General features: G+C 41.4%; 1 protein-coding gene across 1 annotated transcript; it reads right to left on the reverse strand.

Annotated features, from left to right (window-relative positions):
• Nucleotides 1–751: 751 nt before the first annotated feature.
• On the reverse strand, nucleotides 752–26,625 carry pmepa1 (prostate transmembrane protein, androgen induced 1). Its single transcript, XM_087801207.1, has 5 exons — nucleotides 26,280–26,625; nucleotides 6,494–6,648; nucleotides 6,364–6,411; nucleotides 5,945–6,300; nucleotides 752–4,643 (listed from the first exon to the last, which is right to left on the reverse strand). The coding sequence occupies exons 1-5, from the start codon at nucleotides 26,374–26,376 to the stop codon at nucleotides 4,370–4,372; spliced, it is 930 nt and encodes a 309-aa protein (XP_087657333.1). The 5' UTR covers nucleotides 26,377–26,625; the 3' UTR covers nucleotides 752–4,369.

Genomic DNA, 26,625 nt, shown 5'->3' on the forward strand with positions numbered 1-26,625 from the left:
ATACCATATTGACATTCAATAGCATTAACTTTTTTTTTAATTTAACTTCCGTCCGCTAGATGGCAGCAGTTCCTTTATTGTTTTGTTTTCTAATGCATTAAAACTATTTTTCAATGATTGCAAGTAAGTAAGTTATTAATATGTTTAGAGCACTTTTCCAGACCAGGGTCACATCAATATATTTTTCTTCAATACATTTAATTTAAAATATTGAAACTTTTTTTAAATTAATTATTTTTACACAAAGGGTTTAATATTGTTATTTTAAAAAGAAATGTAAATTATTTTTGTAATGTAATTTTGTAATTTTTTAATGTGTAGCCATTTAAATTCAATATAAAAATATTGTTATAATTTATATTTATATATTATATTTTAATAGGCTACGAAAATAATGAAATGGTTAAAAAATAGAACCTCTGTATACTTTCTCGAGGGTATAGAGATGTTGGACTCTTTAGAAACGCGAACAGGTCCAGGATGAAGTTGAAGCTCTGTGATCCTGACGCGTCACCGATGAAGTACTGATGTGTCGATGAAGCTTCATGAAACAGTGTCATGTTGTTCAGAGGTCAGTAGGTGGCGCCATCAGTTTAAAAATGTGACGTTTTATGAAACAAGTTGTTGCAAACAGATTAAAACCGTGCAGACGCCATCTAGTGGACTCTGAAGATATTGACACTGCTTCATGAAGCTTCACCAACACATGACTAGGATGAGGGTTTGAATCAAGAACACCAGCAGCCAGGAGTGTATTTATAAAACTTTTATTTCTTAAACAAGGCTATGTCTGATTTGTGACGGGAAAAAAAAGAAACTTGTCAACAAGACGAAACAACAGAACATTCAGTATAAATAAAAAAAGAAAACAGAAGCGACAGCAGGAAATATCGATGAGTCATGCAGGTCACCAGAGACGCTGGACTCTGATGATGAAAGTCCAACACGGATGCTACCAGAGAGTCTGTGATGTTTCCTCATGCAGCACTGATTCAAAGAGTCCAGCAGAACCGAGTCCACTCTTCAGCTCCACAAACAAACAACCAAAGACGAACACAATCTGTCCAGAGACGGGAAGCGCGTTCGTGCCAAGAGACATCGTGTCGGGCCTCGAACTGTAGCCATTAGCTCAGTGGTCATGTTCTTTCGGGGGGAAAAATCCGTGTTTTAAAATTGAGGAATAATGTCGCGGGAACATAACGTCAGTTGTTGCAGAAGTAAGAGCTGAATAAATAGAAAATTGAAATGAAAAAAGCTGTGTTGATGACATACATTAGTGTTTGTTTTGATAGTGTGTCCGACACGATGCCGGCACGAGCGGCTTCCGTACGACATCATCACGTTAGCGAGAAAAAACGAGCATTGATTTGACTGATCCAGACAAAAGAAGGCACACAATAGAAGTTCTGTCTGGACAGTCGATGACCGTCGACCCGTACAAAAAAAAAAAGAATCTCATCGCTTCGCTCTCCGACTCTTTAAAGGACACTTGAAAGCTGAAAACAGTTTCTGGTATTTACAAGTTGTCGGTGTGTGTGTGTGTGTGTATGTGTGTGTGTGTTTTAGGTAGTTTCACACTCATAAGTTGGTTTTGTTTATGCAAGTAAAGACGCTAAGAATACAAACACAACAAAAAAAAAAACTACTAAAGAACTATGGTTATCAAAAAGGCAGATCAAAGGTGTATTGCAACGCTCTATTAAAACAACATCATCTTCATCACTCTCACAATCTCATCATCATCATCATCACATTATCGACGGGGAAGAGGCGGGACTTGGGATGATTGACAGCCCATTCCTGCCGCTCGTTCGCCCGTCTCAGCGCAGGCACACTCGAACGACAAAACAAACAACATAGAAAAAGGGAGACCGGTGGCAGCAACGAGCGTCTGTGATTGGACGACAGGCATCTCTATGAAACAGGAAGTGCTTTCAATTTATTTTCTCCTTTTCTTTTTTTAAACGCACTCGGGATGATTCAAAACAGGAAGTCTGGGATCGTGACCCAGAACTGGGGGAAGGCAAAAGTTTCTCTTGATCATTTTAAGGAAACCAGTGCCTTTAGAAGAAATGATAACTTTAGTCAGAAGTGAATGAATAAACTTGCAGTAAAATCGTATTAATAGATTTATGAATGACATGGAAAAGTCATTTGTTTACAAGAGAAAATGGCACCAATTTCAATGTCAGCCGTCACCGTATCATCAGAAGGAAAAAAACTGACAACCGCCCAGAACCCCCAACCAGAACCGGTCCAGAATTCTGATACCCGCTGCAAACCCTCAGGAGCCGTTGGAACCAGAGATCGAGTCTTGGGTTCGAGTCTAAGTGCTCTTTAATCTCCTTAAAGAGCCAGAATAAAAAAAAGGACCGAAGGTGGCGCTAACATTCACTCTGATGATTGTCCACCTCCAGAGATCCGTTACTAGTCATGATGAACTAAAACTACATTTTCTGGCGCGACTCTGTCGTCTCGCTCCCTCCATCAGGAGGATAAATAAAGACTTTTAAGAAACATTTTCTATTCTCTCTCTCTTTACACGACCCGGTTTTGGCTTCAGTTCGGTTCGGCCCCTGCAGAGGGCGCTGTTGCATAAAGTCTGGAATGAAGTCGGTTCTGGATTCGTCAGGGTTTTTGTTGCAGTGAAAGTTTTTCCCTCAAAAACACACTTTGACTTAAACGACACGTCGATGCAGACACTCGTGTCACTTTTCAACACTTCAGCGTGTCTTTTTCTTGCAACGACGTGTCCAAAGTTCTGACCCAAAACTGACTCGTCGAGAGACAGTGCTCGGGTCAATAACCACTAAAAAAAAGTCAAAATACACATAAACCTCCTCATTTCTGATGAACACCAAATACTTTAGGATTATTTAAAGAACATGTTGCTTTTCTTGTGTGTTTTGATCAAACAATGAAGAATTAAAATGTAATTTTATTATCTCAAGACGATGCTAGCAGATGCTAGTTAGTGAGCTCAATATCTCCTTAATCTAACAAACATAACTTGTTTTTTTTCCAGTTTATCAAAACATAAACCTTTGTTTCTTAGTTAACTAACCTACAGTTATTTGCTCAAACTGGAATGTAAGTTGTTGTTTTTTTAAATGTGAAAATAAGGTTACTGCAGCTAGGTGAGGCTAGCTAGCATCTGCTAAGAAAGCTAGCTAGCTAGTTTATACCTTCATGTTTCTGGTTAAAACTTTGTTTATTTTGTCATTTTTAAACCTGTTCTTGATAAAGAATTGATTAATCTTTTCAGTGTTTGGATCAGAACTGACAAAAAAACCAACAACATAAGCGATCGTAGCGCATCAAAATGGAGGAGGTTCATGTGCGAGTGTGTTCGTGGACTGACGCGAGGATACGGTGATGGCCGACACCATCGTTTCAGTAAAGTGCTCCGAGATGCCTGTGAGGAGAGAAACCCACCAGGAACGAGGTTTAAATCCGTGGCGTCCGACGAGGCGGCCTTCGCTCGCCTTCCCGAGTCGAACGCTCGACGCCTCGGCGTCACGACAGGAAACGAACATCGACCACAAAAAAACTGAAGGAAGCGACACCGGACGTGATTAGAAGTTTTTGTCGGACGTGACAAAGTCTGATTAAACTGTGCTTGACTCGCTCGGGTTGGAGGTAGTGAGAGCCTGCTCTGGGATTTGAGGCCAAAAGTAGGACAAAAAAAAAGAAAATGGCTACATGCAGTTTCTGATTGGACCCTCGGGTTCGAACGCCGCCTCGGGGTTCGTCGGCGGAACCTCGGACATTTGCATAAATCTGGGATTATCGTTTGAATTCAACGGTTTCGGTGACGATATGTTGTCGTGGTAACTTGCTCTGCTGCCCCCCCTAGTGGTCTCTCTCCTCCAAAAATAAGTGACTCGCACGTCTGCGCATTCTTACAAAATAGTGCAATTCTTTTTTTCGGCCGTTTCATAAATAACTCTTAAGGTTCTCTCCCGGCGGACTTCGACACGACACTTGAGAAAGAAACTGCTTAGAAAAATACAACCTGTTAGCGCAAGAGAACAGTCGTGAACTTTGTGCAAACCTTCGAGAGAAAACTTTTCAATCTGGCAACTCCCACACGTGTTTTTTTTTTGTTTTTGTTTTTGTTTTTTGCCTCTCAGCTGGAGGTCGTGTGCTAACAAGCTAAATGTAAAGGCTAAGCTAATCTATCTAACACGGTCCAGCGATGGCGCTCGAGGCAGGAGTCGCCGCCGCCGCCGCCGCCGCGGCGAAGGATCATCATCATCCGATTGGAACCGATTGCGACGAAAGCGACGAGGATGTAAACAAACTTGGTGAATCCGTCGAAGTCCGGATCCAACCGGCGGTCGTTCTCCCGCTCGCCCTCGGGTGGGCGTCACACCTGCTTCTCGGGAGCGTTCATCTTCTTCACGTGGCGGCCGTCCGCTGTGCGAGCGAGTTGTTGCTGCTGCTGGCGCGCCGGAGGCTGCAGGAGTCCGTGGATGAGCACCTGCGAGGACGTGAGCGTCGACGGGTGGTAGAAGTGACCGATCACCTCGCTGTAGGTCGGCGGCGCCGAGTCTTCGCCGTGTTTGTGTTGCCGCGACGACGCCTGCTGAGCCTCCAGCACGCTGGCGCCGGCGTGGACGCTCGGCGGAGGAACCTGCAGGCTGAGGAGAGGAAGACGACGGGAATTGAACCAGAACCTTTTTATTGACAACAACAAGGGCTGTATAAAAGTATCGTGATGTTTTTTCATGATACTGTATCAATATCTAACACAAGTTTTCTTTATCTAAATTAAATATATATATATATATTTTTTTAATGGCTTTCAAAACGTATTTTATTTTCATCATAGTTCATATTACATTGAAATTTTCGTAAAATAAACAATATTCGATTCGACATACAGGTGTAAGACAATATCACGAAAATATTGCAGTATTCTTTTCACAATACGTATCTATATTCAACAGTATTTATCTTTATTTTAAAAAAATTCTGTAGTACTACATTATTAATACAAAAAAAATTGATGTCTTTCAAATAATACAGTACACTGTATCTAATATTGTTATTGGTCATTTGTGGTTTTTATTTCACTACGTTTTGTCCCAAAAATAATTAGAATCTTTAATATAATTAAAATGCAAATATTCACGGCGTTTGTTAATTTTTTTGTTGCAATTAAACTTCCGTTTGACAGCAGCAGTCATTATGTTCTCAAAAGCAACAATTAAATCTTGTGATGACTGAGGACGAGAGGATACAGTCGACTCCAGCAGCTTCTAAAGCAAAACATACCCTGCGTATAAATATATGTATAAATAATATAAATCTAATAATATTATTCTAAAAATAACAGTTAACATTTAAATATTCACAGCATATGTTCGTTTGTGTGTTGCAGTTAAACTTCAGGCCTCTAGATGGCAGCAGTCATTAGGCCTATTGTGAAATACCAGCGATGACTGAGAACGAGAGGATACAGTCGTCTCCAGCAGCATCTAAAGTAAGTAAGTAAGTGTGTAATTTTTATTTGTATAGCGCTTTTCCAGACCAGCAAAACAAACCCTTCGTATAAATTTATGTATAAATAATATAAATCTAATAATATTAACATTCAAATATTCACAGCATATGTTCGTTTTTGTATTGCGGTAAAACTTCAGGCCTCTAGATGGCAGCAGTCATTACGTCCTCCGCCGCTAAAGCAACAATTAAATACTGCGAAACACCCAGCGATGACTGAGGACGAGAGGATACAGTCGACTCCAGCAGCTTTTAAAGCTGATGTTTGGACATATTTTGGTTTGTAAACGAGTTACGACTTCGTCAAGAGTCATGTGGTCTGTACATTTTGCAACACAAGAGTCAAGTACTCGTCAATACTGCACATATATTCTTGGTACTACAGTATCACAATATATATCGTATGATATTCTCACACTGTTGACTGTGAGGTTACCTGGCCTGCAGGCAGGAATTGGACGGGTCGAGCGGGTGGGAGTCGAACACGGTCCGGTTGGGCGGGGCTCGGACCGACTCCCGGTTCAGCTCCATCTGTTGCTCGGGGTCCCGGAGCTGCAGCGTGCAGGGGCCCTGGTACGGCGGCGGCTCCTCGCCGTCCGAGAGCGAGATGGTGGGCGGCAGGTCGATGAGGCTCTGGGGCAGGTACGGGTAGGTCGGCTGGAAGCGACTCGGAGCGTAGCTCGGCTGGAAGCGCTGCGGCTGGACCGGCGTGTGCGAGTGGACGTGGTGACACGGCTCCCTCTGCAGGCAGGAGGCCAGCGCCTCGCGCTCCGGCGGACGTGGGTTGTAGACCTGGAGTCGAGGAACGCGTCAGTTTTTACTGTTCGCAAAGGAGTTCACGGTGTCGTGACATACCTCAGTCAGAGTGGAGCTGGTTCCATCGGAGCACCACAGCGTCCCCTCCTGGAGAGACGAGGACAGTGTTCAGAATCCTTGTCGAATCGTTATGAGATTTAAACAAAATGAATTCTAGGACGAGACTCACGTTGGCGAGCGGCAGGTGGCGCCGGCTCGCGGGCGAGTGGCGTGCGAGCAGCGAGCGCGCCGACAGACGGTAGTGGTTCAGCAGGCAGGTGATGACGACCACCATCACCATCATCACCACCATGATCACCAGAATCTGGACGAACTCCAGTTGAGCTGCAGACCAGAGAGCAACACAAAAACGTTAACGCGACGACAACACGGAGAGAGATGACGACAACATCTTAGAGGAACACGATAGAACACAAACATAACACAACAGCATAGAAAACAAGACAAATAAAAAAACACAAATCAACACACAAACATGTAATAAATCAAATAACAAATAGCAACAGAAACATGAGACTGACGACAAAACATGATGACACACAACTGCAACACAAATGAACACAAAGCAACATGACGTGACAAACTGGGGAAATGACAACAACACACAAATAAACATGTCACAACACAAACAAATGAATGAGTAACAACAACACAAACAAACAAAATATGAAGTGATGACAAAACAAATAAACACGGCACAGCAACACAATCAAGTAAACAAGAACAAAAACAAATTAACACGACACAACACAAAAAACATAAGCATGACATGACATTAACAGAAACGTGACACTACAACAACACAAACAAATGAATGAGTAACAACAACACAAACAAAAAACTATGACGTGATGACAAAACAAATAAACACGGCACAACAACACAATCAAGTAAACACGAACAAAAACAAATTAACACAACACAACACAAAAGAAATAAGCATGACATGACAACACAACAAGTGTAGTCGTGGAGTAAGAACTGCGGAATAACTAGCAGATGTGCAGTATAGTGTGGTTGGATGAAAAAAGCAACACAACACCGACTGTGTCAACACACCGACATTAGCGAACACACACAAACACAAAAGTCAGTCTAGACTCTGCAGCAGACAGACACGGCTTTGTTCACCACAGTCTGCTGCTCCCCCCACCGCACACACACACACACACACACACACACACACACACACACACACACACACACACACACACACACACACACAGTTTCTCACACTTCGCTTCACAAGGAGCAGGCAGAGGTCAGAGCCAAGTCAGACACCAGACCCCCCCCCCCACACACACACACACACACACATCTCCAGACAGTCGTTCTCACAGTCGTTACTCGCCGTCAGCTGACGACCATGAATCATTCAGCAGCTCCGCTCCACACACACGGCGGCGCTCAGACCCCGAGGTCACGACAGGTCATCCAGTGATTCGCGTTTCAAAGCGTCGCCACAAATACGACTTCTTCGAGTCGGACAGGAAGTCCCGCGAAAAATACACTGCACCGGGTGGGTTGCCAGGTTGGAGTTATGACTCCTTTGGGTTGCTTGAGTTACACATGTTGCTAAAAGAACAACAACAACAACAACAACAGCCAGACAGGAAGTGGAAACTCGAGCACAGACCGCCAGTGTGTTGCAGACACAGACGTCCTTCTAAACAAGACCCCACAAGTGTGAGCACGATGTCAGAAGGAGGTCAAATGATGAGTCATGATGTTTCTTTTTTTCATAAGTGATTAGAGAATTTTTTTTTTTTAAAGCAACAACATTCCTTATTTTTTTGTTTCTTGAAATAACAACGTTGGGTGACAAAACAATTCCAAGGCTGTCGATAAAGTCAAACTATTTCAGTGTCTGAAGTGAAACGAAAGTGTTTTTTGTCTCCAGACTGTCTGCGGTTTTCTTTAGTTTGTGACGACGACAAAAAAAGACTTTTCAAGAGTTTTCAACAACAAAATATATATGTTTTTTTTATTCCTATTTCTTTAGGTTGTAACACAACAAGTATGGATGTCAAAACATTCAAGGCTGTCGATAAAGTTTGAATTCAAACTATTTCAATGTCGCGTCTGAGGAAAAAAAATGTGTTTGTCATTATGTTTGTGGTGAGATTTTGTATTAAACAAACAAAATCCTTCTTTCATTTCTATATTTTTGTTTTAAAAACTTCAAAAACATGTTCAAAGCTGTCGATAAAGTTTGAATTCAAACTATTTCAGTGTCAATCTGTGTTGAAAGTGTGTATAAAAAATGTATTTTGATTAAATAATGATGTTGGATCAGAAAATATGTGCAAAGCTGTCGATAAGAAACTATAAAAATATGATTTTTTTTAAACTTTAACTTTAATAAAAGAATGACTATGGATGACAAAGCGTATTTGAGGCTGTCGATAAAATTTGAATTCAAAGAATTTCAGGGTCAATCTGTGTTAAGATACAAATTATATGAAAGAAATACTTTCGACTATCGTTTTTTTATTGTAAAACAACATTTTTTTTTGTTTTTTAAACACACTTTATCTTTTTTTCTTTCATTTAATAACAACGTTGGATTACAAAACATAATCAAGACTGTCGATAAAGTTTGAATTCAAACTATGTGAATCAAAATAAAAGCGTCATTACTTTTCTTCAGTTTGTGAAAAGAAAAAGACTTTAAATAATCTTGTTTTTTTTTTAAAGATAAAGAAAATCAGAAGGAATCAGGTTTTTGTGACGAAACTTTGTGACTATGACTCAGAATTTAACACAATAACAACACAACAATCATTTACAACAACTTGTAGCTGAATACACTTTTCACTCAGTTGTGCGATTGTCCAACAACACAAAAAAGTGCCACACAGACATGCTAGTGTGTGTCGACACGAGACACACAGTTTCCTCTCAAAACTGGACCGGAGCTGCCGCTCTCCTCCGAGTACTCCCCTCCGAGTACTCCCCTCGTGAAGCCTCATCAGAGCCGAAGAGCCTGAACTCACCGCACAGCTGCGTCTGCACACAGTCCTCGTGGTCGTGACTCCCGGGCGTCGGCGAATGCATAGTCCCTGAACAAGATCTACTCCGGGTACTCCGGGTACTTGATTATGGATCTGAAGAAGCTCCAGCCTTCATGTCCCTGCGGCCCCGAGTGTGTCCTCGCCGGCCGCCACACTCGCTCTGACTCTCACACACATTCCCACACAGTCCAGACAGACCTGGACAACCCCCCCCCCCACGCACACCCCCCCCTCTCTGTATCGACCAACCAAAGAGCTGGAACAAAAGGGGGTCAACGTGTCTGGGGGGGACAGATGGGTCAGAGAGACGGCGGAATAATGATGGGGAGAAAGTCGGGGGTTGGGGCCAATCTCAGTCTGGAGGCCCCAAAATTCTCGACATGTCAACGAGTGGAGAAAGTTGTAGGTTCGAATCCCACTTTTTCTTCTCCTGAGTCAAATCAAGAGAATCTAACAAACATTTTTAAAGACTCGGAGGCGAAATCTGTCCTGTCAGGTCGTGTTGGCGCCCGAGGATCTGAGATTTAAGTCGTAGATAACTTTCCAGGAACTCCCTGAAGAAGACGAAAGACGGTAGAAGATGTTCGAGAGTCTTTGAGTTCGACTCGGTCGTTACTTTGCTTAAGTTGGGTTTAAAAAGTTTGGTGACAATCGTCTTCTGAGGTGATTTACAACCTGACACTTGAACGCATCACCAGAGATGCGTTCAAGGAACGATGGGAAATTCAGCAGTTTTTCTTCTGCTGCTCATGAGTGGAGTTGGATTTGTTTCTTGTTATTCAATAAAACAAATGTTTAGATCAATAGAAATATTTTCAAGCAAAATACAAATATTTTCAAGCAAAATAAAAGTTATTTCCATAAAGAAAAATCAATCAAAAAAATATTTTCAAGCAGAAAAAAACAAAAGAGGAAAAGCTGCTTTAGTAAACAAAAAAGTTGCCCCAATAACAAAAAAAAATCAATAAAAGAAAAGTTTCTTAAGTCTAAAAATAAATATTTAAAAAAGTTGCTTCCTTTAAAAAATTACTTTTTTTTTAAGATTCAGTGAAAACAAATCTAAATTAAAAACATTGAGTAAAAATAAAGTTGCTTCAATCAAAAAACTGTTTCCAAAAAAAAAAAAAGACAGAAAAATACTTAATTAATTGAAACTGTTTTGTTTGATTGAAGTCGGCCAAATATTGTACAAAATATTTTTGTCTGAATTATTTTAATCCCCAAAAAATATGCTTGAATCAAAAATAATATAATGAAAATATATATATATTTTAATAACAATAATAAGAAAAAAATCCACCTCTATAGCAAGACTCACACGAGACACATTTGCTCCAACTTTGTTTCTAGTTCAAGGGTCAGAGACGTGACAGCAGGTCTCGGGGTCAGAGGTCAAGAGCTTCACCACCAGCCTCGGAAGATCCGACTCGCTCCTGGTGGACGAATCGTGCATGTCGGCGCGGGAGTTCCCTGGATTAGCGCGCTAAGTTTGGACGTCCGTCGTCTGCTCGAGTTACAACTCTCGGTTGTTTCCTCCGCAACCGTGCGCCTTGCTCAAGGGTCCCGGTGCAGAACCCTGCGCCTTGCTCAAGGGTCACGGTGCAGAACCCTGCGCCTTGCTCAAGGGTCACGGTGCAGAACCCTGCGCCTTGCTCAAGGGTCACGGTGCAGAACCCCAGAGTCGTCGGGGAAACGTTTGCTGCAGACGATGATGATGGAAAATCCAGAATAATAAATAAACGAGAAGAAAGAGAGACCAGAGTTACATAACACACACATGCACACACACACACACACACATGCACACACTAACACACAGAGACTCACACTAACACACACAGACTCACACTGCCCCCCCCCAACCTTCCCACAGTGGAGACCAATAGTGGGAGTTTTGGGGACCAAAGTTCCCACACTTGTTGGCCACACCATGACTGTGGCTCTTAGAGTCAGTGTGTGTGTGTGTGTGTGTGTGTGTGTGTGTGTGTGTGTGTGTTTAAAACCCCCCAGAGTCTTTCTCATGGAAATGGCTAAAGCTAGTTGTGCACCTATGACCTCCCAACGTCCCCCTTCCTTACGCAGTCTGTCTCTCTCCCTCTCTGTCTCACTCTCTCTCTCTCGCTGTCTGTCTCACTCTCTCTCTCTCCCTCTCTGTCTCTCTCTCTCTCTCTCTCTCTCTCCGTCTCACACTCACACACTCAGCTGTCTGGGCTATTTTTGACTCTGCAGACTGTCGAGTCATCTGAGGACGGAGGGAGGAGGAGGAAGAATTAGCTTCTCTTTCTTCCTTCTTTCTTCAGGCTTCAACATTTCTCTTCCCTCCTTCAACTTTTCTGCTCACTCTTTAACACGTTCTGTTCACCCTTTCACTCCTTTGACTTCTCCGTTCACTCTTTTAAACTTTTGTTCACTTTTTAAACTCCCTTGACTTTTCTGTTCACCCTTCAAAACTTTTTGTTCACTCTTTCACTCATTCTGACTTTGCTGTTCACTCTTTTACACCTTTTTGTTGAGTCTTCCCATTGTTTGACTTTTCTGTTCACTCTTTTGACATTTTGGTTCTTTTTTCATACTTTTCTGTTCACCTTTTCACTCCTTTAAGTTTTCTGATCACTCATCTGACCTGTACATTCACTGTTGCACTGCTTAAACATTTATGTTCACTCTTTTACTACTTTAATGTTCACTCTATCACCCCTTCAACATTTATGATCACTCTTTTACTACTTTGATGTTCACTCTATCACCCCTCCATCATTTATGTTCACTCTTTTACTACTTTGATGTTCACTCTATCACCCCTCCATCATTTATGTTCACTCTTTTACTACTTTGATGTTCACTCTATCACCCCTCAATCATTTATGTTCACTCTTTTACTACTTTGATGTTCACTGTATCACCCCTTCAACATTTATGATCACTCTTTTACTACTTTGATGTTCACTCTATCACCCCTCCATCATTTATGTTCACTCTTTTACTACTTTGATGTTCATTCTATCACCCCTTCAACATCTATGTTCACTCTTTTACTACTTTGATGTTCAAATATCACCCCTTCAACATTTATGATCACTCTTTTACTACTTTGATGTTCACTCTATCACCCCTTCAACATTTATGTTCACTCTTTTACTACCTTGATGTTCACTCTATCACCCCTTCAAAATTTATGATCACTCTTTTACTACTTTGATGTTCACTCTATCACCCCTTCAACATTTATGTTCACTCTTTTACTACTTTGATGTTCACTCTATCACCCCTTCAACATTTATGTTCACTCTTTTAGTACTTTGATGTTCACTCTATCACCCCTTCAACATTTATGTTCACTCTTTTAGTACTTTGATGTTCATTCTATCACCCCTTTAACATATATGTTCACTCTTTTACTACTTTGATGTTCATTCTATCACCCCTTCAACATCTTTGTTCACCCTTTTAGTACTTTGATGTTCACTCTATCACCCCTTCAACATTTATGTTCACTCTTTTACTACTTTGATGTTCATTCTATCACCCCTTCAACATTTATGTTCACTCTTGTACTACTTTGATGCTCACTCTATCACCCCTCCATCATTTATGTTCACTCTTTTACTACTTTGATGTTCATTCTATCACCCCTTCAACATCTATGTTCACTCTTTTAGTACTTTGATGTTCATTCTATCACCCCTTCAACATTTATGTTCACTCTTTTACTACTTTGATGTTCACCCTATCACCCCTTCAACATTTATGTTCACTATTGTAATACTTTGATGTTCATTCTATCACCCCTTCAACATCTATGTTCACTCTTTTACTACTTTGATGTTCAAATATCACCCCTTCAACATTTATGTTCACTCTTTTACTACCTTGATGTTCACTCTATCACCCCTTCAAAATTTATGATCACTCTTTTACTACTTTGATGTTCACTCTATCACCCCTTCAACATTTATGTTCACTCTTTTACTACTTTGATGTTCACTCTATCACCCCTTCAACATTTATGTTCACTCTTTTACTACTTTGATGTTCACTCTACCACCCCTTCAACATTTATGTTCACTCTTTTAGTACTTTGATGTTCATTCTATCACCCCTTTAACATCTATGTTCACTCTTTTACTACTTTGATGTTCACTCTATCACCCCTTTAACATCTATGTTCACTCTTTTACTACTTTGATGTTCATTCTATCACCCCTTCAACATCTATGTTCACTCTTTTAGTACTTTGATGTTCAATCTATCACCCCTTCAACATTTATGTTCACTCTTTTACTACTTTGATGTTCATTCTATCACCCCTTCAACATTTATGATCACTCTTTTACTACTTTGATGTTCACTCTATCACCCCTTCAACATCTATGTTCACTCTTTTACTACTTTGATGTTCACTCTATCACCCCTTCAACATTTATGTTCACTATTGTAATACTTTGATGTTCACTCTATCACCCCTTCAACATCTATGTTCACTATTGTAATACTTTGATGTTCATTCTATCACCCCTTCAACATCTATGTTCACTCTTTTACTACTTTGATGTTCATTCTATCACTCCATCATTTATTTTAACTCTTTCTTTCCTCTAAAATGTGTCCATCTGGATGTTTGTCCACATGAGGCTCTGACTCTTGAGACTAGAGTCGTTGCTTCTTCACCTCCTCAAACTCACACACTCATGTATGGACTCACAACAGCAACACAACCGTACACACGCACACACAGGCGCACACACACACACCCACACACACCCACACACACACACACACACACACACAGAGAGCACAGTCAGATGGAAAAGTGCGAGTCAGAGTTATGTAACCATGTTGGATCTTTCTGGGAAGACGTGGACGACGAGCAAAACATCTGGACGGAAACGAGCCGTTGATGATGTTGACGTCAGAGAACGATGTCTTCGAACAAAGTTATGAAGCAGGAGGACGAGAAAAACACTGGAAACCTTCAGAGCCGATCACTGACTTGAGTTTTTCCTTCTAAGAGTCACAAGATTGTTCTTCGGTCATTGGCCAACACACACAAACACATCTTTTGGTTCTGAGTCGACACAGTAGCTATCAGTATATATTTTTTTTAAGGTAACGGCTAGCAGCGTTAGCACAGTTATGTGAACTAAACCTGGATGATCAAAAATAAGGTTGTTTAGTATTTATTTTTTCAGAAGATGAGAAATAAATCAGGAAGAAAAAAAAGCAACAGCGTGACAAAGAAAGATGGCCGACAAATAATGATCTCCAGTCGTCTGCAGAGACTCAACAACATAAACAGTGATTAAATCTACACTTTAGCTCTTTGACAAACGCTCTTTATTTGTCTCATGTCATCAGTCAAATGTCTTCGCAGTGTGTGTGTGTGTGTGTGTGTGTGTGTGTGTGTGTGAGTGTGTGTGTGTGTGTGTGTGAGTGTGTGTGAGTGAGTCTGTGTGTGTGTGTGTGTGTCTGCCAGTGACCTGCCAAAGCATTCTGTCTGAAACATATGAAAATCAAACCTCATTATCAGCTGCTTGTCTGAGTCTGAGAGTGTGTGTCTGCATGTGTGTGTGTGTGTGTGTGTGTGTGTGTCTGAGAGAGCGGAGGGAGGGATGCTCATTACAATTCTAGCCTGAAGGTTTTGAGACAACCACTGCTGTTGTCTCAAGCCTCTGACACAAACAGGGATAAACTCACAAACACACACACACACACAAACTGTAGCCAGGTCACTCACAAAGTTGTGTGTCATGAAAATCAATGTAATCATTAACTACCTGGCTGGTACACACACACACACACACACACACACACACACACACACACACACACCGGGCTAAACTTGTTTTTGTATGTCACTTTAATGACTTTAAATGAATGTGTAATTAGGCAACTCGTTATCTTTGTGTGCACCAGACAGATTTTTCACACACAAAATCAAACACACAACTGTGTTTGGTGGAGGTGTGTGTGTGTGTGTGTATGTGTGTGTGTGTGTGTGAGTGTTTGCACGTTAATAAATCATCTTAATAGATCCACGTCATTTTGGCTCGAGTGCACAGAAACAGTTCCGATGGTAAAAAACTTGTGTGTTGCCACAACAGGCCAAAACATTACGACTGCCTGAATAATATGTGAACAACACAGAGGTTTACGTGCCTCGGTCGGAGCTTTACGAGGTGTTACTCAGCCAGAGGGGGTTTGGATTAAACAAGTCTGGAAACTTTCACTGGAGAAAATCTCTTTGTGGCTTTTGTTGACCCTTGTGTTATTCCAGGGTCAAGGTGACCCAAAGGCCATGAGACAACACAAGGGATACCTCAAACACATTTGTTGTCGGGCCTACGGGTCACCTTGACCCAGAGACAACACAGGGGATACCACAAACACAATTGTTGTTGCGCCTACGGGTCACCTTGACCCAGAGACAGCACAAGGATACCACAAACAGATTTGTTTTTTGGACCTTTCGGGTCACCTTGACCCAGAGACAACACGAGGGATACCACAAACACATTTGTTGTTGTGCCTATGGGTCACCTTGACCCAGAGACAACACAAGAATACCACAGACACATTTTTTTTTGTTGGGTCTTTCAGGTCACCTTGACCCAGAGACAACATGAGGGATACCACAAACACATTTGTTGTTGTGCCTATGGGTCACCTTGACCCAGAGACAACATAAGGGATACCACAAACACATTTGTTGTCGGGCCTACGGGTCACCTTGACCCAGAGACAGCACAAGGATACCACAAACACATTTGTTTTTTGGACCTTTCGGGTCACCTTGACCCAGAGACAACACAAGGGATACCACAAACACGTTTGTTTTTCGGGCCTTTCGTGTCACCTTGACTCAGAGACAACACAAGGGATACCACAAACACGTTTGTTTTTCGGGCCTTTCAGGTCACCTTGACCCAGAGACAACACAAAGGGTTTCCAAAAACACATTTGTTGTCGGGCTTACGGGTCATCTTGACCCTGAGATGAGACAAGGGTAAAGTGAGTTGAAGGGTCAAACGTTAAAATCAAGAAGAGAAGGATTTTTCTTTTCCTCCTCACAAGAAAGTTGTTAAAAATATCAAGTTTATAATCATCTGACAAAAACTAAATCACTTTTCTTTTTTCACCTCTTGCTTGTTTTTCGCTCCCGTCGTCTCACACCCTGTCAGTGAACTCATCAACGCACCTGTGCGTGTGTTTTCGGCATCATTTTCACGCGATACATCCGTTGAAATCTCTCGGTCATACTTTGAGTAATCGTTTACTCGCCTGAAACTTTAAAAAAAAAACAACCAAAAAACTCACAAAACATCTCTTGTCTCTTTGCTCGACTGACTTTTATTTATTTGCAGATTCGTTTGAAGAAAAGTTACACAACAAGCGTCAAAGTGTTGCTTCCATGTCGACAAGAACAACAGCTTCTGCTCCGGAGACTGAACTGCATCAGACAAAATATCCAAATGTTTGCGGCACAAAAGGACGACATGTCAGCACGACCAGCAGCTGCCAAAACAAAACCCCTAGAAAAAAAAAAAAAACCCTCTTCTTCTGAAGCTCTAGTGTCGACTTAAAACCATCATGAAAAAATACTTAAGAGAAGAAAATATCAACAGATCAGAAAATAATGATCTACAAAAAAAATGAAACCAGGAAGAGAATTTCGGTGAGAATTCAAAGTATTTCTAAAAAGAATTTTCCCTGAGAAAGAAAACAAACGAGGACGTCTGTGTGAAGTTCTGAGAACCTGCGTCTGTGACCCTCGGTCGGGCCGACACCTGGTCCCGACAAGATCTGGGGCCTGCATGACTGCGCTCGTGTGTGTGTGTGTGTGTGTGCGTGCCAGACTAAGAACCCTCCTTCAGACCAAACAAACGTGCGCTCAGACGTAAACACGCGACAACAGAGGCTGAAGTCGGGCGTGAAGAAGGAAAGTAGGCGAGAGGGCAGAGTTACCGTCGGGACCCGGAGCGAACACAGCGGCGTCTTTGTTTTCCGCGCTTCCTGTTGCAGATTTACGACTTCTGCAAGATAATACAGATCCCCCGGAATGACACCCGGGTCTCAGGTTCAAAACCCCGAGTCTGGAAGGAAAGAGATCCATGTGATCCAAGTCCAGGCCGGTGACTCAGACAGTGGCGCAATAACGACAACCAAGAAAGCGAGAACAAAAGTTTAACAAACAAAACGAGTACAAATAAGAAAAGAAGCTCCGGCTGCTGCTGTGGTGGAGAAATCAAGCTCCTCCGAGGTCCACCGAGAGACGTCATCTGGCTTCTGTGTCTACTCCGAGTCTCTCCTGGGTGACACGACTGATACACACTTGTCGTCTTTCAAAACAACTTCATTTCTCGAAGTAGCTCATTCTAACGGGGGCAGGTCTATTGTTAGTGGAGAGTCAAAAATGGATGGATCAAGAGATTCCAAGAGGGTCCGGGGAACCTTTTGAAAAGCGTACCTCACGTGGGGGGTCACGCTGGTTCGACTTCGCCGCTCAGTTGAAACTCTCCAGTTCCAGGGAGGTCGAAGGTCATGTGTTGTTATGGTCTAAAGCCAGGTATGCGTCGGTCACTTCCTGCCGCTCCGATGACATCACAGGACGAGGAGGTGCGAGCGAGTCTGGACCAGAAGGGTCTTCGTCTCTCCGCCAGGAATTATTCGACATCAACATTCAAATATTCAGATTCCATGCAAATGTTTTGGACTCTTGTTTGCATGTGAACGCAGGAAGGTCGAGGGGTCACCAGGCTGCACGTCTGCGTCTCAGGCTGAGGTCGGAGGTCAGCAGGGCTGCATTGTTAGTCTGCGAGTGTGTGTGTCTGAGTGTGTTTCTAAGGGTTTTTCGAGTTGAAAATTTAAATCTATTAATTATTTATTTGTATAATTGGATTAAAACATGTATATATTGAAATCTTGTTTAGTTCCTTTTTTTTTAAATATTTTTCTACACATAGAGTTTGATATTCTAATTCCAATAATTAAAAAATAAATGTTCTGTATTCAATATATATTATTTCACAGCCTTTCCTATTCAATGTTAAATAGAGCCACCAGACAAAAGCAAAAGAGCACAGAGCGACTCGATCGAACTCTCATATGATCACAGTAGGATTTTCCGATATTCTCTAACCATGATGATAGTTTAACAGTTTGGTGTGAATTAAAAAAGTTAGAGCGAGAGGCTCAGGGCTCGATTGGTCTGGTCTGGTACGATGCCACTATTATACCAACGTTTTTATACTGAATTCAAACGACCATGAATGAAAAAATATTGAATTTAGAAAATTGATTTTTTTTATTATTGGAATTACAACATTAAATGATATAATAAATTAACTTATTTAAAAATCAAAGTAAATGCAACCTTTTAAAGAATGAAATGAACTCATTTTCAACATTTCACAGTTTTACTTCAGTATTCTGATGATATACTTCCATGAGTCAACACACGTACTCGTCCAGAGAAACACAAAAACTGTGTGAACTTTGTGAATCTCCTGCTAACATCTCTAATCCTCCACCTGCACAGACTCGACTCTTTCATGGCGTCGAACAATCGGAGCGTCCCGGACTGATGATGTCATCACTTCCCTGCGCTTCAGTCACCGAGTGATTCACCTGACCGTGTGAGTCGACAAGTCAGCAGGTCAGCTGGTCCGGTCCGCCCGGGAGACCCAGTCTAGACGGCTGTCTGCTAGCGCTCACCCACCCCCTCTGATTTGCAAACACACATGACACCGACTGTGAACTTGACGCACACACACACACACACACACACACACACACACACACACACACACACACACACACACACACACTATTAGGGGACATGTGTGTTCGCTTCTCGCTCTCTCGCCAACAGGAAACAGCTGAGACCACAACAACCCCCCCGCACCCTCCTCTCTGTTCACATGACTATTATGATAATGTATTCATGTAGTCAACAACAACACAATAATAACACAAAACAAGTCTGACACACACAGACACACACTGCATACTCGACGGACATTCATTCTCGTTTCCTTCATTTCAATTAAAATATCTTTCTTTATTTAATTTATCATTTCAAATGTTAAACTTTGATATTTTTTTCATTTTCTTTATAATTTAACTGAATACTTTCTATATTGTTTTAAAGGCTGAATTTATTTTTTGTTAAATAATATTCAATAATTGTTTTAACGAAAGGTTTAATGGTTTATACATTTATTTCTAATAATTGTATTAAAACATTTGGAAAATGAATACATTTTATTTTACACTTAAAGTTTCATATTCTGATCCTAATAATAAAAAATATATACATTTCATGAATTCAATATTTTTTCATTCATAGCCTTCTTACTTCAATATATATATATATTTATTTTTTTTGGTAAAAGTGCAAACATTGAATAATTGAAACCAAAAGATAAATTAAATTATGTTCAATGTTCAATTTTAATATAGAAATTTCAGTAAATGATTTTTTTTAAATGAACCGCTTAAAAGAACAACATTTTAATTTAATAATTCAGCAATTTCATCATTTTAAATTCATTAATTTAATATTCTCTATTAAATATACTCACAGGCATGTTTCTCTCAATCTTTTATGTATATTCAACCATTTCTGAAGTTAAAAAAAAACAACTGTTGAGTGTTTTTTCTCCTCATATGTTTCTCTGTAAAAACATCCATAACATCAGTGTTTCTGTCGAGCCTCAGCATGTTTCTCTGCAGGTCTCGCGAGCCGAGGATATGGATTCGAGAGCTGGATCATCAGAAGTGACCTTTGCTCGGTAATCTTCGCAAACGTCTGCGGATAATTAAGACGACTGGAAGTCAGAGCAGCTGAACGTGAACAATCTCATTAAACCGGCTTCAATAAGTCTCGCCGGAGCAGCCGCAGACTTCTCACCGGAGAAACAAGAGACAGTTTTGTTCATCAGTCAGACGTCGCGCCGGACTAATTGACGGCTCGATAGAGCGCCGGCGTGCATCGGAGAACCCCCCAAAAAAAGCGAGGACGGCCTTGACCCCCCGGACACCCCGGCTGCATCAATTTACATACATGCATGATGATGTCGGGAGTCTAGACCGGCAACAAAGGAGCAGCTCGGAGCAGCTGAAGAGACGACGAGCGGAGACGCTGAGGAACATTGTCTGGAAGATCAACTCGTCCTGCTCGACTGTTGATGTCTGCGGACGATATCAATTAGTGCTGAGCCTTCGTCAGCAGACCTTCTTCGTCACGGTCATCCAACTTGGCTGTTGTAGATCGAATATTAGCAACTTGGCACAGCTAGCTAGTGTAAATTAAATATTAGCAACTTGGCACAGCCAGCTAGTGTAGATCAACTGTTAGCAACTTGGCTAAGCTAGCTATTTTAGAGTGACTATTAGCAATTTGGCACAGCTAGCTAGTGTAGATCCAATATTAGCAACTTGGCACAGCTAGCTATTTTAGAGTGACTATTAGCAATTTGGCACAGCTAGCTAGTGTAGATCCAATATTAGCAACATGGCACAGCTAGCTATTTTAGAGTGACTATTAGCAATTTGGCACAGCTAGCTAGTGTAGATCCAATATTAGCAACTTGGCACAGCTAGCTATTTTAGAGTGACTATTAGCAATTTGGCACAGCTAGCTAGTGTAGATCCAATATTACCAATTTGGCACTGCTAGCTTGTGTAGATCCAATATTAGCAACTTGGCACAGCTAGCTAGTGTAGATCCAATATTAGCAACTTGGCACAGCCAGCTATTTTAGAGTGACTATTAGCAATTTGGCACAGCTAGCTAGTGTAGATCCAATATTACCAACTTGGCACGGCTAGCTAGTGTAGATCCAATATTAGCAACTTGGCACAGCTAGCTAGTGTAGATCCAATATTAGCAACTTGGCACAGCTAGCTATTTTAGAGTGACTATTAGCAATTTGGCACAGCTAGCTAGTGTAGATCCAATATTACCAACTTGGCACGGCTAGCTAGTGTAGATCCAATATTAGCAACTTGGCACAGCTAGCTAGTGTAGATCCAATATTAGCAACTTGGCACAGCTAGCTATTTTAGAGTGACTATTAGCAATTTGGCACAGCTAGCTAGTGTAGATCCAATATTAGCAACTTGGCACAGCTAGCTATTTTAGAGTGACTATTAGCAATTTGGCACAGCAAACTGGTGTAGCTCGGGTATTAGCAACTTGGCAGAACTAGCTAGTGTTGATGGAATATTAGCAACTTTGCACAGCTAGATAGTGTAGATCAAATATTACCAATTTAGCACAGTTAGCTAGTGTAGATTGAATATTAGCAACTTGGCATAGCTAGCTTTTGTAGAGTGACTGTTAGCATCTTGGCACAGCTAGCTAGTGTAGATTGAATATTAGAAACTTGGCACAGCGAGCTAGTCTTGATTGAATATTTGCATCTTGGCACAGCTAGCTATTGTAGATTGCATATTAGCAACTCAGCACAGCTAGCTAGTGTAGATTGAATATTAGCAACTTGGCACAGCTAGCTCGTGTTGATTAAATTGAAGCAACTTGGCACAGCTAGCTAGTATATAGTGACTATTAGCAACTTGGCACAGCTAGCTAGTGTAGATTGACTGTTAGCAACTTGGCACAGCTAGCTAGTGTAGATCGAATAGCAGCAACTTGGCACAGCTAGCTAGTGTAGACTGACCGTTAGCAAACTGTGACCGTTGTCAAAACTAGCTTATGTAGAGAAAATACTAGCAACATTTAAATATAACTTGCAAGACTAGCTTGTGTGACGCAGAATGAGTGTTAGCTCTTAGCATCAGAAGTTAGTTTGAAATTGTGTCCGACAATAAAAGTCGCTGAACATTGTGTTTATTATGCAGGTTTGTGAACGTAAAACCAGTGAGGAGACACACCAGCGTTGTAAGGGTTGAAGGTTCAACTCTGACTTAACGTTGTCACGGGAGATCAAGGAAGAGAAACAAAAACCTGCTGCCGTTCCAACAATCTGTCCGCACACAGATACACAACTAAGACACACACACTCAGACAGCCAGACAGAGGTTTACATAACAAGTCTAGGAGGTCGGCCGGAGCAGGAATTTAATTTCTCTGATTCACAGAGCGAGAGAGGGAACGGGAGGAAAGAAGGGAGGAAAGGAAGTGAGAATTACGAAGGAATAAAAGACAAAGGGAGGAAGAAAGAAAGTTACAGTGAATAACGATCGATCGACAGCTTTGAATATCGCCGTCAGAAACTACAGATGTTAAACTTCCGATGACGTCGTCTGCTCCACTTGTGACTCTTTTAAAACGGTTCAGCTGCTACACAACTGAGCTGCAGCTGAACACACAGACGCACACAGACACACACAGACACACACAGACGCACACGTGAGCAGGTTGACCACAGCAGTGTCGTTTGAGATGACGTGTAGAAACAGACGGACCCTTCGGAAGTGACTCGCACAATCTGATCCTCAAAGACCACACACACACACACACACACACACACACACACACACACACACACACTCAAAGTTTTGTGAGTAATGCTGATGTCATGTGCTTTGACTAGCAACAGAGCAGATGTGTTTCAGCAACGACCAGTGTGTGTGAGTCTGTGTGTGTCTGTTTAAGTAGGTCTGTGTGTGCGTCTTTGTGTGTGTCTTTTTATGTTTTTGTGTGAGTGAGTCGCTGTGTATGTAAGGTAAGGTAAAACTTTATGTGTAGGTGTCTGTTTGTGTGTGTGTGTGTGTGTTTGTGTATGTGTGTGTAAGTGTTTGAGTCAGTGTGTGTAATTGGGTTTGTGTGTGCGTAACAGTGTTTGTGTGTCTGTGTGTGTAACAGTGTTGGTGTGTCTTAGTGTATCTGTGTCTGTTTGAGCAAATGTGTCTATTTGTGTACATGTGTGTATGTGGGTGTGTCTGTTTAAGTATTTGTGTGACTGATGCTCTGTGTGTGTGTTTATTTAAGTAGGTGTCTTATTTGTATGTGTGTGTACTTGTGTGTGTATATGTGTGTGTCTGTTTCAGTAAGAGTGTGTCTGTTTAACTCAGCGTGTGTAACGGCGTTTGTGTATGTGAGTGTGTAACAGTGTTTGTCTGTCTTTGTGTATCTGTGTCTGTTTAAGTCAGTGTGTATTTGTGTACATGTGTGTATTTGAGTGTGTGTGTGTCTGTTTAAGTAGATGTGTGTGTTTGTGCGTGCATGTGTGAGTGTGTACGTGTGTCTGTTTAAGTAGGTGTGTGTGTGTACGTGAGTGTGTATGTTTAAGTTAAGTGTGTGTGTGTGTGTGTGTGTGTGTAGCCCTCAATTACAGGAGCACAGAAGGTTGTCGGGGGTGACTCAGCATCACTCCTGTGTTCTTATTCTCTTTTCCCTGTAATTCCCAAACTTCCTGCTGGCAGACAGGAAGTGACTGGAGTTGAAAGAGTTTGTGTTGCAGCTGCTCCGCGTTCACCTGGAGTGAACTGCGAGAAACTCAAGTGATCCGAGTGACGCAGCCGACTCCAAGACACTCGTTCGAACTGGACCCGCTGTGGCCCGGCGCGTCGTCTCCTCTCTTGAACTCCGACTCACGATGGGTTCTGATCCGTCTGAAGTCCAGATCTGGGTCTTTGATCAGCACATCTTTCCTGCTGCTTTCATCTCGGCCCGGCACACTCGCCCGGCGGCGCAGAAACATTGTCTCGACAAACTTCAGAGTCTGCCTGACCGCACCGTCCAGTTCGTGGGATACATGCTCCCCCGAGTCTGTTGCCGTGACGACGGGCAGATTGACAGACGCCACCACTGCTGAGGGATCGCGTAAGTGACGGGACTCGAACTCGCGACCTCGCACTTCCTGTCCGCACAGAGACGCAGCTTTTCTACGTCAAATACGTTTGAATGCAGTTCATATGCCAGGCCTGTAGGTGGTGCCGCAACCGCCTCAAAGAAAGAAGACAACACAGTAGAGGAAGAAGCTTGTACTACAAATAGTATATCAGAGCAAATCAGTTGAAATTAACATTTAAAACATTGAAGCTGAATTTTTTGCTCTTTTGAATTATTGTTTTCTGACTAATTTAATTAAAAATGTCTTTATCTTTATATATATAAAAGTTTGAATTGCATTGAATTTCATTATTAAATTAAAAGAAAAGAGCAAACTTTGAATAAAGGCATTTTTAATTCAATTATTGTAAAGATAATTTTATGCTAAAAACAACTTTTGAATAAAAAAACTGAAACATTTCCACATTTAAAAAGTTAAATTCAACCATTCAATATTTTGACGTCACTGATTACTTTTACAGTTTAGAAAACATAGATTTTACAACAAACATAGTCATCGTCTGTTTTGACTTCTTTGCTATTAGTTTATTTGTTTTTATTTATTATTATTATTATTTATTTATTAGTCAATTGTTTAAAAATACTGTCTGAGGTTGTGTGTTTTTTCATCCTGTATTAAGACAAAATGATTGTATTCACATTTTAATGTTGGATTAATGTGACTCAACTCTAAAGTTTTGAGTCATTTTTAATGTCCGTGAATCTTTACAAACACTATTTAAGACATATTTAAGTCTTTTAATTAAGTAATTTGTGGCCCTTAGGCAGACTTCACGAGGCCCTTCTCTCTGTTCTTTCATGTCAAAATATACAAAAATCTTAAAGTCGTGACTTAAAACTAAACTAACTAAAACGACAAGAGACGATAAGAAAATCCAGACCAAAGTTGTGCGACATTTATTTCTGTCAAAAAAATCATTGGTTTTAATAACAATATTACACAAACCTACTTTATAACATTGGTGTCGTTGTGTTTTAAGGTTGCAGTGGTCAGTGGACACTAGAGGGTGAAGGTGGGTTTGAGTTAGTTTCCTCTATGCACTCCGGTTTCCTCCCACAGAGGTTCACAGAGTGGTTTGTCTGTGACCCGGAAGGAACTTTTCCAGGGTTCATTCATTTTATCATGAAAGAAAAGAACACGAATAAAGGTTTGTCGTGTTTTTTGAAGGAACTGGAGATGAAATCTGGATCCATCTTAAGACAAACTCTGTTCTGTTCTGACCCGTGTTTGTTCCTGTACCAGCCTTTAAACGTTTCCTGTCGGAGCCAACTCTGGTGACCTCAGCTGGACACACACACACACACACTCACACACACTCACACACACACACACACTGAGAACATCCGCAGCACGACGGGTCTCAGACAAAATGTTTCCAAGGATCTCCAAGGCGAAAAGACAAACCTAACAAGACGAGGCGATGAAGAACGACATCCTACTGACACTCTTGGACAAAAGTACACCAATCGATACACAACTCAACAAACCAGCTGCCGATTCAACACAACTCTTAACTTAACTCACAAATATTACATGATTCATATTTGAAGACAAAATATAAGATGAATATCAATGTTGATTTAACTTTAAATCATTTAACTTTATGATTGTTAAATTATATCGAAAGGAAATGTATTAAAATATATTAAATATATGTATAATATGTTTCCAATAATAATTCAAATTATATGTCATACATTTTTCATACATTTCTGCTCGGTATAATTTAACAATCATAATTTTAATCAAAATATTTATTAATATAACTTGAGATTTTATTACGAAATTATCATTTATTATGTTTACAATAACGCATTTTTGTTCACTTTTTAAACGTTATAATAAACCACTTATTGACGCGCGACAAACGTCATCAAAAACGATAATAAAACTAACATTTCACAAGTTTTATAATAATAACAATATTAAACTTATGATAATAATAACATTTTAAAGTCATAAACGTGCCAGACGCAGGAGAACAACAGCGTCCAACGGTGCGTCTGGTCTCCACGTCATGACTCCGAACCAGAACCACTTTTTAAAAACTGCTGGTGCGGTTCGACCGGGGAGACGCGAAAAGTTGCGGGTTCGGTTCCGACAGAGAGAAGGACGGACTTACTGATCTCCATGCTCTGGATGGACGAGAGTCGCTGGCAGTTGCAAGTGCAGGAGACATTTGCGGTGGTTTGGTTGAGTTCACCCATCAAGTTCAACATCCACGGGCTCCGGGAGGCCCGGCCAGCCAGGGCAGCATCCGGGAGACCCTCCTCCTCTCCAGCCTCCGGGCTCTCGGCGCTCCTCTTCTTCTGAGACACAACAGAGTCAAAGTGTCGCGCAGAACATTGTGGAATGCGAAGAGTCTGCGCTCGGTTCCGGGTCCGGACGTGAAGGTCCGACGGCTGTGTTCCTGCCGTGTGACCGGCGACTGAGGCGGCGAGCGGACCGTCTGTCTGGTCCCGTCTGGT

The sequence above is a fragment of the Callionymus lyra genome, chromosome 10, assembly GCF_982586985.1.
Source record: "Callionymus lyra chromosome 10, fCalLyr1.hap1.1, whole genome shotgun sequence".
NCBI lineage: Eukaryota > Metazoa > Chordata > Actinopteri > Syngnathiformes > Callionymidae > Callionymus > Callionymus lyra.